At 38.2% G+C, this 17,482-nt stretch overlaps 1 protein-coding gene across 1 annotated transcript in view; it reads left to right on the forward strand.

Moving 5' to 3' along the window:
• The first annotated feature begins 15,315 nt into the window (after nucleotides 1-15,315).
• PLD5 (phospholipase D family member 5) overlaps nucleotides 15,316-17,482 on the forward strand; it is a 113,710-nt gene continuing 111,543 nt past the window's right edge. The window contains exon 1 of the mRNA XM_049830720.1: nucleotides 15,316-15,393. Within this exon, the coding sequence (XP_049686677.1) occupies nucleotides 15,344-15,393 (50 nt within the window). The 5' untranslated portion in view covers nucleotides 15,316-15,343. The remainder of the gene's footprint in view (nucleotides 15,394-17,482) is intronic.

A 17,482-nucleotide genomic window follows, 5' to 3' on the forward strand; every position in this document is an offset into this window, starting at 1 on the left:
CAGGAGCATTGAAACTTCAATGGGGGATGTGTGCCTCCACCATGTCAAATTGCTGTGTGGCTATTTTGTATTCAAGGTTCGCCTTTATCTCTCTCATTTTTTTTACTTTATTGGGATTCTCTGCTACAGGACTGAGAACAAGAAGCCAGAACTTCACAGTAGCTTCATTCTGTGTTTTATTTTACAGAATGATTAAAATTCCAAATTGGCAATGATTAAAAAAATCTGTAGTGATTACCTAATTTAAAACAATAAGAAAGCCAGACACAAACTCAGTTAAGCCAGAACACTTGATGGTTTTCATGGGAACAGCCATGTACCTGTATAGATATTTTTATTTTCTTTTAACCATAACAGTCATAATATTGGATATCATATTTAATCTTTAGGACTGTTTTCCTATTAAACTGAGAATTCTGTGGTCAAGGCTGTGTGTGTAAATATGTCTATCATATGCATGCATCTTTTTCCTTCTCAGTAACTTCTAAATCCATTGCTTGACTTAAATGATATGTAATAGAAAGGTGGAGGTCTTCAAGAGATTTTCAAGTCAGGTGTCATGAAAATTGATGCTGGGTTGAGGGAAAGAGCAGATTCTCTGCTACCTACTGAAGTGAAATGTTTTACATAACTGGGCTCTGTTTTATCTGGATTTTCAAAGACTTAGATGCAAAAAAACAATCAAAGACAAAATAGAAAATATAGGAAGCCAAGCTAACATTTTTTAATGTATGTTCAGTCAGTTATGATGTCAGTAGATTATCCTTATGTATAGTGTTGTGGAAATTACTATTTTAAAAAACTAATTTATTTCTCATATAAACAGAGTAAGAAAATCAAAATCAATATTTTGACTAGAGAACAGACCAATAGGCCATGAGCCCAATTCAGTAGAATGATACTGTAATATATTATTAGACTAAGAAAAGAGTAGGACAAAGACTTTTCCAAAAAGGTAATAAATGAGAAAAACAAGGCAAAGAAACAAAACCTGACAAAAAGCTGTAAATCAGGACACCTTCATATCCCAACATACCAGAAGGATTCTGACCTTATTAATACAGAGACAAGACAGCATAGGAAGGGCTAATGGGGGGAGCATTGCTGCTGGTGGAAGAGGTATCTGGTAATTCCAGTGAGAGGTGAAAAGTTAATCAGAATAGAGTAGTTCTGCACTCTGGTGTAGGAACATGGTTGCAGCACTCTCTGGAAAACAAATCTCTTTGACCCTACCAAAACTAGATCTTGCAGCTGCAGATTTTTTTTGTCCTTCTCTCAAGATATTTGTTATCTTCTGCTGGTTTTGAAACCTGGTGTCCTTTTTATGAATTCTTTTCTGCACTATATGAAGAGAGAAATATGTAAGATGGCAGAATAGAGTGGGGGCCTGTTAGTGGGAGTGAGACCATGATAATGATGAATTATTTTGCTGTTTGGTGGAGCAGGGAAGGAGAAAAGGGTGAATATAGTTGGAACCGTGAAAGAAGAGCACATCCAGGAACAATTTATTTTGACAAGTTTACTTGATCCTCTTCTCTTTGTCTCCTCCACATATAATGGTGTGTGTCAACTCTACTAGGGGTAGGAAAAATCCTGCTACGACAATGAGGTATACTGAGAACACTGCAACACATCTCACAGAAAGAGATTATGGTGGAGGGAAGTAGAAGACTGGAGGTCTTGAAGGCCTGTTGCTGTTTGTTTCTTGATTTTTTTCTCTTGGTGCTGCTTTTTTTGTTTGCTTGTGTCGTGGTTTAACCCCAGCCAGCACCTAAGCACCACACAGCAGCTCACTCACTCCCCCCCCCTCCAGTGGGATGGGGGAGAAAATCAGGAAAAGAAGTAAAACTCGTGGGTTGAGGTAAGAACGGTTTAATAGAACAGAAAAGAAACTAATAATGATAACACTAATAAAATGACAACAGTAGTAATAAAAGGATTGGAATGTACAAATGATGCGCAGGGCAATTGCTCACCACCCGCCGACCGACACCCAGTTAGTCCCCGAGCGGCGATTCCCCGCCCCCCACTCCCCCCAGTTCCTATACTAGGTGGGACGTCACACGGTATGGAATACCCCTTTGGCCAGTTTGGGTCAGGTGCCCTGGCTGTGTCCTGTGACAGCTTCTTGTGCCCCTCCAGCTTTCTCGCTGGCTGGGCATGAGAAGCTGAACAATCCTTGACTTTAGTCTAAATGCTACTGAGCAACAACTGAAAACATCCGTGTTATCAACATTCTTCGCATACTGAAGTCAAAACACAGCACTGTACCAGCTACTAGGAAGACAATTAACTCTATCCCAGCTGAAACCAGGACAGCTTGTTATATATTCATGTGTGCTTATAAATTTATTCTCATTGTAAATATTAAAATCTTTGTTCTTTTGCTGTGATTCGGGGAAAGCCTTTCTGACCAAATATTTTTTGAATCAATAAGACTTATTATTAACAATTATTATAAATAGTACTAGACATTCCAGTCATTGAAAACTTTGAGGAATTGACTTTTTTCCTTACATAAATCATTCCTGCTTTGCTAGGAAGTGCTTTCAATTAAAAAAACCAACAAAACAACAAAAGAAACCCAACACAAAACAAAATCCACAACTGGAATGTCTCTCTTGGTCAGAGAAAAGTGAGCAAAGCAGAGCCCCTGGGGCTTCCTCCAAGGAGAGTCAGCTCCCTTTGTGGGATGCATGTGAAAGTGGGTACTTCCAGCCTAGCTCTGTGCGTATTGGAGCTTTGCGTGCCGAGTAAGGGATGGTGCTGCTTTGGTGACACCCCACTCTTCAGTCCTCTGTTCACTGTAAAAAGTGTCATTTGGAATCATAGACAAGTGTCAGATGCCGAGGTGGGAGATTTTTGTCTCTTGTTCCTTTTCTGCAGATATTCAGGCATCTTGACATAGAGAATGATCCGGGCCAAATATCTTTGTTTCATATTTCCAAAAATGATAGTAGGGATCAGTTTTGTGTATATAAATTTGAGTTCCCAGAAGCCAAAGTCAATATGGCAGTCCCATCCTTACTCATAATGTTACATATTTTCCAGACTGAAAATGAATTATCCATCAAGGAGAATTACTTAAGGTATAAAAGTTACAAATACTGTCAATATGAATGCAGAATTTTATAGGATAAAAGACATGGTAACTAAATTACCTCTCAAGTCTGTCATAAGAAAGAAAGCATAGATCACAGACACTTAATCACTACAATTAACTAGTTTACCTTTATATCTCTGATTAGCTATGGATCATAAGTCTCTCTTAATTTTCCTTTATCTCTCTTTAAAGTAGAATGTAATTCCTATTGTGAATGTCACATTGGTTGGGTTCTCCGTGACAATGGAATTAACTTGCTTGGCCAAATGGCAAATGTATTATTTCAACATGTACTCACAGTGTAGTTAGAAATTCAGAATGAGCTAAAAATAAATGCTTCTATATATGAGATAATTTCATTTCATGAACTTGTGTCAGTTTATAGTAATGTTAATAAAACTTTTTCTTCAAGTGTGTCTCATCAGAACGAGTAAAAGGAAACTCTTTAAAAAAACCCCCACATTTGAAATCTTATTAATTTGCTTTTTACACTTTATGGAAGTGAAACTGGCAATTTGTGATTCATATAAAAAAGTAAGTTAGTACCTCTGGGTTCAGTTACACCACATGCCTTTAATTGTAGAATGATTGCTTTATCAGGACTTAATGTGATGTTGTTGTAATTGATGGCACATGCACTCTTACCCTGTCCCAATTGCAGGATGAGATGCTTCAACCTCAGTGGAAAAAGTTTAAGGTAATGTCTTCTGCCTTGTTAATCTGGCTAAGAAAAAAACATGCTCCAGGCAGGGCGGGGAATTTGTTATGCTGCAGAACTGCACTTGAGTTCAAATTTGTGTCTGACAGCCTCCCTGGTGGCATTTATATGCCCGTAGCCACAATTTCTTATTTTTACTCTTTTTTTTTTGGGGGGGGGGGGGGGGAGGGGAGAGGAGGGAGGTCTTGTCTCCTTTTAAAAGAAGAATCTTGGAAAAACAATGAAAGGCTGTGTCCAAGAAGCTTGAGCTGACTGTACATATGATCATTTAATGTGCCAAAAATGACATATGCAAGCACTGGGAAAAAATTTTCCTCATGACTTTCAAATTTCATTTAGTTTATCTTAAAGCCTTATTAGCAGCATTATTAGATAAAACAGTTTCTTGAAAGAAATATGATTTTTGAGGCTGATGCTGTGCTGTCAGCAAGTTTTAGGTTACTTAACTGAGTGCGTCACCAGTATTTTTTTTTCCAGTTACCAAAGTACTAAAATAAATTATAGTTACTTTTAAAACTCACAGAGGCATTACCGTTTTTAAATTAGAGATCACAAGTATGAAATCAGTGTATTCAACTGTATATAGTCTGGTCTGCCTTCACAACTAAACATATATAACTGAATCTAACATATTACTGATTTTTCCTTGTGATTTAGAAACAGATTTGTGTTGGCTGTTAACAGTCATTATTATATATGGAGTGTCTGTGTGTATAAATATGCATAATTAAGAATATATATACACACACAAAATTATACATTTAATAACTGTCCTGGAACCAGAATCTACATTCTAAATGCTCACTGATTTCAGGGAACATGGCACATGTACGGGTAAGAACCACAAAGGCATTAAGGTGCTTTTTGGATGCCAAAGGGATATGGAATAATCTGTCATGGATATACTTGCACTGACATTGTTAGGCTTACTGCATTTTCTCCTAAAAGGTCCTTTGCATGTAAATGTTTGTTTACTGTGTGCACACAAAATGGCTGCCAAACATTTTTCTGATCCCCTCTGTCAGGCGGCCTCAAATTCTTTGTGTTGCAATGCTAAATACTATAGTTAGCCAGAGCACACCCCATTCTGTCCTCTGTCCCCAAATGCTTCTTGTCCTGGATTCAGATTGTTAAAGTGTTCTGCTGGATGTTGCCATCTCAACAGATTGTCCTTAGGCTGAAACATGCTTTAATACAGAGCTGATGTTAGAATTTAGAACCTTTATTGATGGTATATTTTGCTCCTTTAGGAGCCTTACCTGAAGAGCTAAAGCTGTCCTGTATTTATGGCAGTCCTGCCTAGTTTGGGGCAGAATTGTCCTGCCAGAGCAATGTGTGTTAGGCTGATCCGGTGGAGTGGGATGGATTCGCTCTGGAGTCATTGTAGCCAAATTGAGACTTCAGCGCTCCAGCTCATTTGGTGTTCAAAGGTGATCAAATGGAAATAAAACCTGAAATGTGTGTTAGGCCTGTTAAATGCATGACTTCAAGTACTTCAGATGTGGGATGTCCTTCCCTTCTTGGTGAGATGTTTAAAAATGAGTCTGAAATGTTTAAGGGGAAAAGTTTTGAGCATGTTTCACCAGCAACTAAGAATAAAAGTATATTACCCCCCTTCTTTATAATTTAAAATGTTACTTTTCACTTTAGTAGAAACATGATTAATCTTTAGATTAAAATTTGAAAGTGTACAAAACAAAGAACAGTTCGTTCCAGAAGAGATTTAAGAAATTCATGGGTAAGGCTTAGTAGAAAATTGGGATCATGATGAATGCAAACAAGCGTGGAAAAGTTAATTGCAATGTAGACTTTTTTTTTTTTTCTTCTGTTGATTATGAAAACAAGAATTTCTGGCTAGAGGCAGATGCAATATGGCAAGTAACTGCAGTTTCAAGTTCAGTGCCTGCAGAAGATTCTGATTTGTAGAGACTGTGGTATTTCAGTCTAGTTTTCCATTAGGAGTTAAGACTGTCAACATCAAATTTAAACTAGATGTGGAGAGATGTAGGGCTACTACTTGGAGCTTTCTAACTGTTTGGACTGCTGCTATGCTGTAGACTCCAGAGTTGATACATAAAGGGAGTAAAATTGTGAAGAGCGTTTTCTGCTAGCAATCGGACAACCACAGTGCCTGCTGATACCTGGGCTTGTAAACTATAGGCCAGTCTTTGTATCATCTGCTAGATTCCCCCAGCCAGCTGTCCTCTGATGGTTATAACTGATTTTAAATGGACTGTTCTGCAATATAGTAAATAGCTTGCATCTTGATGTATTTATTAATTTCATTTCTCAAAATGCTACCTTACAAGATCCGGTTCCTGATGAGAAATAATAGACCTTTAAATGTTTGTTTGCTCAGTGATTATTGGCTGTTTCACTGGATTTCTGAAGAGGGCTGAGTTTAGTTTTTAATTATATTTGTGAATTAAAGTTGTATATGTAAGGTCCCTTATCTGTACATAAAAGATCTAATATATAAAGTTGAGCATTGTATGCGAATACATGCTAGTAACACCATTTTTAGCTGCAGTGTTCTAGTTTGTAGACTCTCAAGTGCTAATCTGAAATTTTAACCTTTTTTCTTATATCTTTTTGTATCTTTTTAATTTTATATTTGTATCCAGTTTTCTCAGTTTTTCTTTCTACCTCTTGCTTCTTTCTTTTGTAATTTTGTTTTCATTCATTCTTACTTACCTTTCTGCTTCCTTCCTTTTTCCAACTCTTCTTTTGTGAACCATGGACTTCTGTCGTTGGGGTTTTTTTTCCACATATTGGACATATTTCCCCCCTTCTCCCCCCCCGTCTTATTTATTTTCTTCCCTCCACCCTTCCCTTCAGTGTACTTTAAGACCTCTCTTTCTTGGGTTACCCCAAAATGTTAATCTAATATTGTTGCCATCAGTCCTGGTGTTTGGGTTTGGTTTTTTTTGTTTGGTTTGGTTTTTCTAAAGGTATTTTGTCTTTTTATTATATGGTGAAGTGCTGAACCAAAAAGAAATTGATTATAGCTTGCTCTAGCCCACCACTTTTTACTTGCAAAATCCCTGGCGGATTAATGGGTCTAATGCTAGCTTTGGTAAGAGTCCTTACTTAGAGAGTCCAGGTTTAAAGATGGGTGAAGAGATATCTGGATATAGAAATCCTATGTACAGCGGTTTTTACTAATGAGGTATTAGTAGTATTCTGAATTGGTTGTTCGGGCCAAGTTCAGATTATTCAATACTGGTTTTTGTTTTTCCCTTTTTTCTTTACTGGAGACACTGGATTTCAGTAGACTGTTATTTTGAAGGTAGACAATGGCCTTTTTTTGGCATTGCCAAACTATAATACGGTCTTACATTATGCTGAAGACTGAGTCCATATATCATGTTGAGAAGTCAGGGTCCAATTTTTGGAAAATGGCACATGAACACTTAAATGTATTCAGGCTTTTCACCCCTCCCCTTATGACAGTTCCGGTCAACAAAATGCATTAGAGGTTAGTCGGTCATGTGCTGGAAACCCTTTTTTCTTATAGAGCTTATATTCTGAATGTTAATAGCTTTCTGTAATATAGCACTTTGTGTGAAGGGGATTCATATATGCAACCTCTAAAGCCTTGGATTTCTTCCAAAGTAGTTTATTGGTTTTCTATTTATAGTAATGTGTCTGTCCACGTGTTATATGCCTGACCTGTTGGATCAAACGTTTGCTCAGCGACCAGTGAAACCAACACAGTTGCTTCGCTGAGGGTGCGTGCTCAGGACACACAACCCCTCTGTATATGACCACGGCAGCGATTTCTCCCATCCCTCTCTCCATGAGGCTGCGTGGCGCCAAGCTGTGTGTGTGCTGGAAGGCAAAACTTCAGACCATCTTTCCCTCCGTAGAGGCACTAATTTGGGTCTTTCTCAGTCAAGTCTACCTACATACTGGATTTTGTAAAATGTCTGAGAGAATTACATTTCTATAAATCTTTCTTTCAAAGACAGATTCAAAAGAAACTGAGCAGACAGTGTGACTTTATATGCCTTGTTTGCTTAGAAAGTTGCACAGAAGTTAAAGAATGTTGTTTGGAGAATTAACTCTTGATTCTCTTTTTTTCTGTAGGTAACTGTGGGACTAAATATTTATTGTTGATTTTTCTCTAAATTGTCTCCATATGCAGTCTTGAAAGGTGAACAAAATAGGCCATCTTGAAGTAGAGGGTAAGGATTATTTTTGCCTCGTATGCAGTACAAACATAGCAGGATGTAGAGACGTAAGTCAACGCAACACTGTGACACGATTGATTCATGTTTGGGTTGTACTCTGCTACAGCTCATGGGTCCTTCTGTGGAAAATGGAAACTATTTTAGTGTAGAAGATATATTCTACAGCTCAGACCCAGGCCATATTTAGTCCCGTACTATTGTGTCTAACAGTGGCAATGGCGTGTGCCCCATCATTTCTATTAGAGAACGCATCCCTGTCTGTTTTCTCTGGACAAGTTTTCTAAGGCTTTGTCTAATCTCTTTTTAAACCTGCTGCTGCTGTTTGTTTTCACAGCCTCTTGTGGCAACAAATTCCAGACTCTCAATATCCACTTCATTAAAAAGTACTTTATCTTTTTTAAACTTAACTCCTACAAGCTTCAATAAACATCCCCTGTTTCTGGTATTCTTGTACTTGGTGAATAATAATTTTGCCTTCACTATGCCTCGTGCTCTTGTGATGATTTTGTACCCCTTGGTCATATTTCTTCTCCTCTCCAAACTATGGACTCCTACCCTTTTTTGGTTTGTCTTCCTAAAGCATCTGCTCCAGCCTCTTAATCATTTTGATTATCCTTTTTTCCTAATGGTTTCTCAGTTCCTGTATCTGTGCAACTGATTGCTCCTACCTGCTGGTAGCTCTTTTCCTTAATTGAATTTTAACCTATTTTTCTCAACATACCCCCTAAATTGCCAAGAACATTTTGAAATTTTAATCTAGTCTTCCAGCATGCTTTCAATTTGCACTGCTTTGGTTTTGATTGAAAACTTAATAAGCACATTTCCTTTCTAGTCCATAATTTAGATTGTTAATGAAGACGTGAACAAAAACAGATATGCAGCAGTATCCTCTGAATCTTTTCTAAAATGTCCTCCCATTTTTAAAATGAGCATGATATTTCAACCAGCTTTACACCTCTCCTATAATAACCTGGGCATAGTTTCTGTGGTTTCTAAGAAAGTTTTTATTAAAGATTAAAGTATATGTTATTTGCAGCTTCTCCAGCAGGATAACAGGGCTCGTGACTAGGAAAGATGGAAATCAAAATTGATTGATGTGACATTTTTCTGACAAAATTTCTTATCTTCTAGGTGTTTACGTATAATAGCTTACTTGTTCAAGTATTTTCTAGAGATTGAAGTTAAAATAACAGTTTATTATTTCCTAGCTTCTATTGCCTGCCCAGGTTTTTTTCTTAAATATAGGTAACACTTTTGCTTTTCCCGGTCTTCTGATACTTCACTCATGCTCGTGAGTTTTCAGAGGTACATGCTAAAAGTTCTGTGTTAGCCTCAACCAGTACCTTAAATATCCAAGAATGAAGCTTACTGGGCCCAGCCAATTTGAACATATTTAACTTACCTCAGCACTCTCGGATTAGTTCCTATTTTTGTTTAATAAGAGCTTAAGTGTTAATTGGTATTAGGTCATGCTAGCTGGAAGATTTAAGTCTGCAATGAAGATTATTCCTGTGTACGGATTCCAGATTAATGAAAAACAGTCTTTCTGATAATGTTTTTCTCTAACAAACACACATTATGATTTCAAGAACCAAGGTTAATCCAGGAGTGATTGCTAATTCTTGAAGTCCAGTTCCTTGCTATCTTTGGCAAATGTACTGTAGGAGGCCATAAAACCCCACTCGTAAGCAGAATTTTAAGAGCTGTTGAACAGGTTACTCATGTTGAAGATTAGTGCTTTTGTTCTCACACTGGTGTTCAGACATGTTGCAGGGAAGAGCAGACTACTGATATGACAGAAGATGTGAGCATTTTAGAGCCTCTGTGGTTCTGACAAACAGATATGAACTGCATATTAGTATGCTGTGTAAAAATTACCTCCTTTATTCTTTAAATAGGTATAAAAATGAAGCAATAGTTCAAAGCCATGACATGTTTTGTTGTTATGTGCTGTTTTCTCAGTGGATGTAGCATTACAATTTCATGGCTCCTGTTTGGGGAAAGAGGAACGTTTTTGTGCTGTATTGAGGGAAAGTAAATTCCTGATTAAATCTAGTGTGTTGCAGAAATACCTATTGTTTGTGAAGAAACTGAAAGCTTTATGGGCCATTGAAGTGTTCTTAACAGCTTTTGAGCAACAGGAGTGCAGTAAAGATGGAGGCCTTTTTCTTTCTTTCTCTCATTTTCAATTCTGCTTGGGTATCAGGCTCTGATGCAACCTTAACTGACATAGACTATCCTTCTTCTTAATAATAAACAAAGAGATAGGGTCTTCTCATATTAAAATCTAGTCTGAATAGTACTGTGCTGCATACCCATTGTGCAGCTTTTGCTCTTTTTCTCACCCTCTACCTAGGGGTGGGGTATAACAGCATGAAAAATACCATGCTTTGGTTTAGTAAATGCAGTGGATTTGTTTTAACATTGGTATTATTTAAGCTAGAGGAGGCAGGTGAAAGAAACACATTTTGCTCATGAAATGGAAAATAGCATTTTTGATAGTCCTTTTTCCTGCAGGAGTTTCTTTCCCAATTTTCCATTAGTTCTCAAGAAACCTTTCTCTTATACAACAGAATTTCTGGGCTTACAGCAGAGAGATTTCCCCACTGTTAAGAGTGAAATCTCAGCCATGGTTGTCCTCTGACAGGTCCAGTCAAGCCAGTAGATTCTCTGAGCCCAGGTCTTTTAGCACCTCTAGCAGTCTTCACATATGTAAGAGACTGCAGCAGGAAAGAATGAAATACTGTGTTCTCCATTTTCAGCAAGTATGGGAAGGAAAAAAAAGTATATAGCAGCTTAAGTTAGGCATCAATAAGGTACTAACTCATGGGATGAGTTGCCTGAAGAGACTGTAGGATCTCTTTCATCCAGAGGTTTTTAGGGACAGGTTAGACAAATATCTGTTAGAAGTAATATTTATATAAATTAACCATGTATATGGACAGCTGGACAACTTAAGCTTTAGAGATCCTTCTCAACCCTGTGTTCCATAATTAAGTGTTGAAGACTGAAAGCTTAAACACAGAGGATTTTTAGGCACTGTAGCAGTTTAACGCCAGCCAGCAACTAAGCACCATGCAGCTGCTCAGTCACTGCTCCCCCACGCAGTGGGATGGGGAGAGAATCGGTAAAAGAAGTAAAACTCGTGGGTTGAGGTAAGAACGGTTTAATAGAACAGAAAAGAAGAAACTAATAATGATAATGATAACACTAATAAAATGACAATAGTAATAATAAAAGGATTGGAATATACAAGTGATGCACAATGCAATTGTTCACCACCCACCAATGGATGCCCAGTTAGTTCCCAAGCAGTGATTCCCCCAGCCCCACTCCCCCCAGTTTATATACTGGGCATGACGTCGCACGGTATGGAATACCCCTTTGGCCAGTTTGGGTCAGCTGCCCTGGCTGTGTCCCCTCCCAACTTCTTGTGCCCCTCCAGCCTTCTTGCTGGCTGGGCATCAGAAGCTGAAAAATCCTTGACTGAGTCTAAACACTACTTAGCAACAACTGAAAACATCAGTGTGTTATCAACATTCTTCGCATACTGAAGTCAAAACACAGCACTGTACCAGCTACTAGGAAGACAATTAACTCTGTTCCAGCTGAAACCAGGACAAAAACTTACTGAAGGAAGCAGAACGATAGGTCGGCTAAGCTCTGAGGGATCCCAGTTGCCAACGGGATACGCAACATCACAGCATCAAGCAAGCAGTCTGCCCAAGCCCACCGACGTAAGAGTCTGAAGAGCAAATCTAACAGACTCCTTCTAGCCTGTCTATGGCGTGAGCTCTTGTATTTTGACTTCTTTCAAGATGAGTGGTATTACTGGCACATGCACACACACGGGCACACAGGGATGGTATAATAAAACAGTGACATGGTCTGTTCTAATCTATTTTAATTAGAAAAAGCCTATTAGAAAATTGCCTGCAGTATGGCATTAGTGCATGAAAATTAAGATTTATTACCATTGTCAAAAGAAGGGCTCAGAGGACTTGTTTGGTGCCAGTAGCTGTTTTTATTGTTTGTTTTCTAATATAAACATCAATTTGAATCGAAGCAATATTGAAATATTAAATCCTATTGTAATATATAGATTTAAAAAGCAATCCAAAAAATCACCACTCAGCAGGATTAATTTGAAGATGAACTGTGAAACCATTCAAAATACTCCTTTTTTTTAAAAATGGTCTTTACCTGACCTTTCAGGCCTGTGACTAAAAATGTAGGGATAGGATAATTGCAAACTTGGAATTTTTGCTTTGTTTTATTCAATGTTTTGTGTTATCCTTAGTTCAAAGAAAAAATACTATTGTCACAGTTTTGTAAGATTCTTCTTTTTTGTGTGTGTGGATTTAAAAGGTATACCACTACACTGCTTGTAACCATACTGTTAAGCTGGTACTTAAGAAAAAGTGAAATAACTATCTGTTATAACTGTCAAAGACAAACGCATAATATAAAGGATCTGTGTAAATAAGAGCAGTAAATGAGATTTATGCAGTTCTGTCTTTAGTGCTGTTAGAATAGCAGTGGTCTTACTAGTGATACTAACTTTGTGCTACTCATAGGGAGAAGTAGTCAGTCAAACTGCAGAGCCTGACAAGCTGTACACATGCTGAACTGAAAGAACAGGGGTTAAAACTTTATAAAAATTTTGACTACAACACAGAAGTCAAGAAGCCTTGACTATGTTCCCCAAGTTCATGTGGTATGGGACTTAAAGCTAGATTAGGAGGATCCATTCAGAATTATTTTGGCCTCCCCTTCTTGTATTCCTTGAACATAACCACCTAGAAATTGCTACCGTAAAATTTCCTGGTATTGAAGGAACTTAAGGGAACTGTTGCACCTGCTTCTTTTTTTTTTTCCTTTTCTTTTTTAATGCCTCCTTTTTGTGATACTGTATCATTTTTGATACACTGTAGATTTTATACAGCTTTGGGCCTTTAAATTTTAAGCTGGTTAAAAGGTTTTTACTGCTGCTTTATGACGTGTGTGATAGAGGTATTGTGGGCTTCTTTTAATGAAACATCTCTTGCCGTCTCCACGTGTGTTGGCCCAGCCTTGAAGGCTACTGTGGTCCCTGCAGCTCTCTGTAGCTGTTCTGCTGCTTGCGGGGTGACACAGCAAGAAGATGGGAGTTATTCCCTGGAGCAACAGTATGAAGTCATTTATACTGTGTGGTAGCTAGGATGCTTGTTGTGACAAATTTGCCCCAAATACGGACTCGGGACTGTTCCCAGTGATTGGAATGGCTGCAGTTATCCTGGTCTGGGAGGAAAAAGAAAGCTTGACTTGCGAGCTGTGCTGGGTCACGTCCCTGGCTCTTAGAGGCTGGAGAACAAGCCCTGGGTCTGTTTGGCTCGCTGGTATGGGAGCAGCTTTGCTGTCTTGCCGCAATGGTGATATACTCAGTGCTTCGAGAAGCTGCATCAAACAGTTTCTGCAAATACGCTTACGGAAGTGTGAAAACCTGCATGAGGCAATGGTCATCTTAGCAAGAGTGTGAGCCATGCTGATGAATAAATGGCATAAAGCGGTGTCCCAGATCTGAATAGCTCTTTATCTTTGGCACTTCTTAGTTTTACTTGCCAGTAGTACAAGGCAATGTTTTAACATTTTTCTCTTAAATCCTACTGTGTGTCTGACTGCAGCCTTAGTTCTGGGCACCCAAATGCTGTCATCTCTAATTCTTTTCATACATTGCTGTGATTATACCCAGCAGCAGAAAAAAAGGTTCAACTTTTATTTATTTTGGAAGTAGGCTTTGTAAATGGTTGAAGATTTTCCTATGCTGCATTGCTGTAACATTTTAGGTGATATATTATAAAGCACAGATTTAAATGTGTATAAAAGTGACTAATATGCATATAACCTAAGCAGCATATTCAGTGTAACTGTTAGGTAAAATGATAAATTTCTCACTAAATTTCAGGAAACTTTTTTCTGTTTGTCTGAAGTAGTTGCTTCTGTGTTTTAGATTTTCACAGACTGAAATAAAATGCTTGTATCTGACTTGTTCTGAGGTGCATGAGTTTGCTTCTTCTGGGATATGCACTAGTTTTGAAGTTTTGGAAGCTTATTTTAAAAATGTCAGACCTTTATGTATACGGGAAAATGTTCTTATTGCTCTGAAACTTATGACCTCTTAAACAAAATATCAGGAACAATGGAAATACTATGGAGTTGGTTTTCAGCAGCAAGCATAACATTGCTTCTTTCCCTTACACTTTTCCTGCTTTCCCATATACTTTCCAACTTTCCCATTCCTTTATTTTCTTTATGTGACATTTTAATTACAGGGCAATAATGAAAAATAAGAAAATATCTATGGCAACAGAAGTTAGACTTTTATATTTTTATATATGTGTGGTTTTACAAATTTTCTTCAGTAGAAAAATACACATTATATTTGTTTGGACATTTGGTTTTAGAATAAAATATACTTTACATTCATGCAGCTATGTAAGTTGCATGTCAGGACATTGTCTTTAGGAAGTTTCACATTTATCTAGGGCTGTACACAGTTGTATCTGATTTAGTACTGCAGGATTTCATGTTGTAGAATGAGGTAGTGCTATGCCATGTTGTAACATTCAATCTGAGATGTGGAGGGCATTGCCTATCATACTGAGCAACAGTCTCCCATTGTTTCCTTGAATCCCATCTATCATCTGTGCATTTATTTTCCTTGTAAGTACTGTGGGCCAAGGACTTGCCAAAGTGCCTCAGTTTCTGTGACAATCATAGTAACAATGTCAGTTACTTTGTGTAGCAATAAAAAAAAGACTTTGCTCTTCAGTCATCTTGCAATGACATGTTTTATTTCAGCCAAACACAACAAAACTCTCAAGCCTTTTGAGTACTATCCTAAGTGTGTACTTTACCTGTGAGGCGCAATCAAAAAAATACGTACTTAATCTAAGAATCTTTGTTTTAATGCATAACGCTTTCCTTGTGGTACAAACAGAAAACAGTTTAAATTATGAGTATTATTTGTGACGTGAATGATTTAACAATGTCTGAGGGATTTAAAATACATCTCAAGGTGATACCTGAAGGACAGTTTTGAGAGTGTTTTCATCCTGAGGTGTGTTTCATGTTGACAGCTATGGCAGCAAGATCTTCAAAGAATTTTAGATCTTATGTAAAAGTTTTAGAGTCTCTGGTCATTGACTGGGATGTGCTCATGCCATTAAAACTTTTTTAATCTTAATCTCTTTCAGTCCCAGCAAAGATGCATTGTGATCTTTGCACTGGTATGCTGCTTTGCAATTCTGGTTGCACTGATATTTTCGGCAGTGGATATTATGGGAGAAGATGAGGATGGACTCTCAGAAAAGAACTGTCAAAATAACTGTCGGTAAGAGGTAACAAACAAAACTTCTCTTTTGGGGTGGACAAGAACATATATATGTTATATAATGGCATGTAGTAATTACCATAGTCCTGTGGTGTAATTGGGAAGAGTAGGTAACAGAGGAAGAAATGGGTTCTTGTTTTGAATTTCTGGTGTTGGATATTGGTTTGACAAAATAAAGCACATTTTGAAGTTATTTTTGGTGGTATGTTTTGAGCAAGACCCTTGTGTTAGTTCAGTTATTTTGTAAGCCTGGGTCAAAGCCCATTAAATTTCAGTAAATGAGTACTGAGCTGGCTCACACAGTTCCCAATCTGTCATGTTTGTCTTTCATCAAGAGGTTTTTTTTTCTTTCTCTAAGAAGGTCACTGATCACTTTTGACCTAAGACTGCAGTCCTTTTTTATATAGGGGCACCTTTTATATATTCCTGTTTGTTGCATTCCCCTAATAGATACAGGGGCTTGCCTAGAAACTGTGAAGAAAATTAGTAATACAGTCAGAAAGACTGACATATTGGCTATGTTGGATTAAGGTTTACATTGGACACCTGCCACAGTTGTGTATATCTTTTAACTTTAGATTTAAGTAGGTGATTAGATTTTTGGGGGCCTTTCACTTCCAGACTGAATTTCATTTTGTTGCTCCTTACTGTCAGGTTCCTCCATTAATCTGTTCATCAGTGATGACCAATGCTTTTCCTGCATGGTATTGTCCAAGGTCCTCTTCTGTCCTCCCGTAGAGCTGATTTAACATTTGTAGACTTCATTCACAATTGTATTCTGCTTCTTTTCAAGGCTTTAACTTGTGTATAGAGCACCCCCTCTAATTCATGTTGTGGAAAACCAGTCATCCTTAAGTAACTTATCAGAACTCCATTTTAATCTGATCAGGGAATTGCTGGAGTGGGAAGGACCCACTGGGCATCCTCCAGTCCATTCCCCCGCTCAGAGCAGGGTCACCTACAGCAGGTTGCTCAGATGTATACAGTCGGGCTTTGCATACCTCCGGGCACGGAGTCCACAGCCTTCCTGGGCAACTGGTTCCACTCATTGTACAGAATCTATCCAGCTACTAATGGCTGAGTACACAGTGAGTTAGAGATAATTGATACGTATTTTTTAGAATAATCTAATGAAGAATTAATGTTTCTTTGAGCTTTTTCTCCTTATTTCTGCTACTATTTGTTGATTTTGTGTGAAAAATGTTTCGGGACAGTGCCTTTCTGCGCTGCGCCTGTCACAGTGCAGTCAGCAGCAATTCACAGTCCAGCAAACTGGATTATGTTTTTGCAGTTATACTGGATGTTTACAAAATTTTTTACGTGTTGCTTTAAAAAAAGGGGGGCGGGGGGAGGTTCTTAAATTTGTAGCTCCTTTCAAATAGGACATATCTGCAGCATCATGTAGCTTTGCCCTGAAACCAACCATCCTTCTGCCACCTTTTTTCGAGCATTGTTTTGATTTGTAAGATGGCTTGGCCCTAGCTGTTCACTTTCTTGTATGCCTACAGGTCTGGGCAGCCTTCTAATATCTTGTCTGCATTTTCGAGAGTTCAGCTAGCTTTACTTTCCTCATCAAGGTCTTGGGTATTCTTCACTATGAGTTGCTGCCTTCCAAAATTTTCAAAGATACTGCATGTGTCACCTCTACGCCCACTATCTCCATGTGTGAATCTTTGACAGAACTAGGTCAGATGAGGGGAAAGTCTTTCTGCTCATTGGCTTTAATGTGCTGCACATGACTTCAAGACACACAACAACTACTGCACCGTGTTCTCCTCTTAGTTGTATCAACTAATGGCTCCCATTTTGTTCTGGGTAGCTGCATAGGCCTAGCCAAGGAAGAACTTAATCTTCTTCACTTTGTATTCTTCAAATGGAAATAAATTCAGAGTGGGAGTGATGTAGTGCTATGGAAAACCGGGATGTTAATTCTTCCATGTGTAAGAGATTAATTGCTTTTGTCTCTTTGTACGGGTTACACCAATCTGCCTTTCCAAAGAATACTCACCTTTGCTCAGTTTTTTGGTGGTTGGTGTGTGTCACTCTTGTCTCTCCTGCACTGTGCTAGAGGAGCCTGGGAGTAAATCCAGCACATT

The sequence above is a fragment of the Accipiter gentilis genome, chromosome 28 (assembly GCF_929443795.1).
Source record: "Accipiter gentilis chromosome 28, bAccGen1.1, whole genome shotgun sequence".
Taxonomy (NCBI): domain Eukaryota; kingdom Metazoa; phylum Chordata; class Aves; order Accipitriformes; family Accipitridae; genus Astur; species Astur gentilis.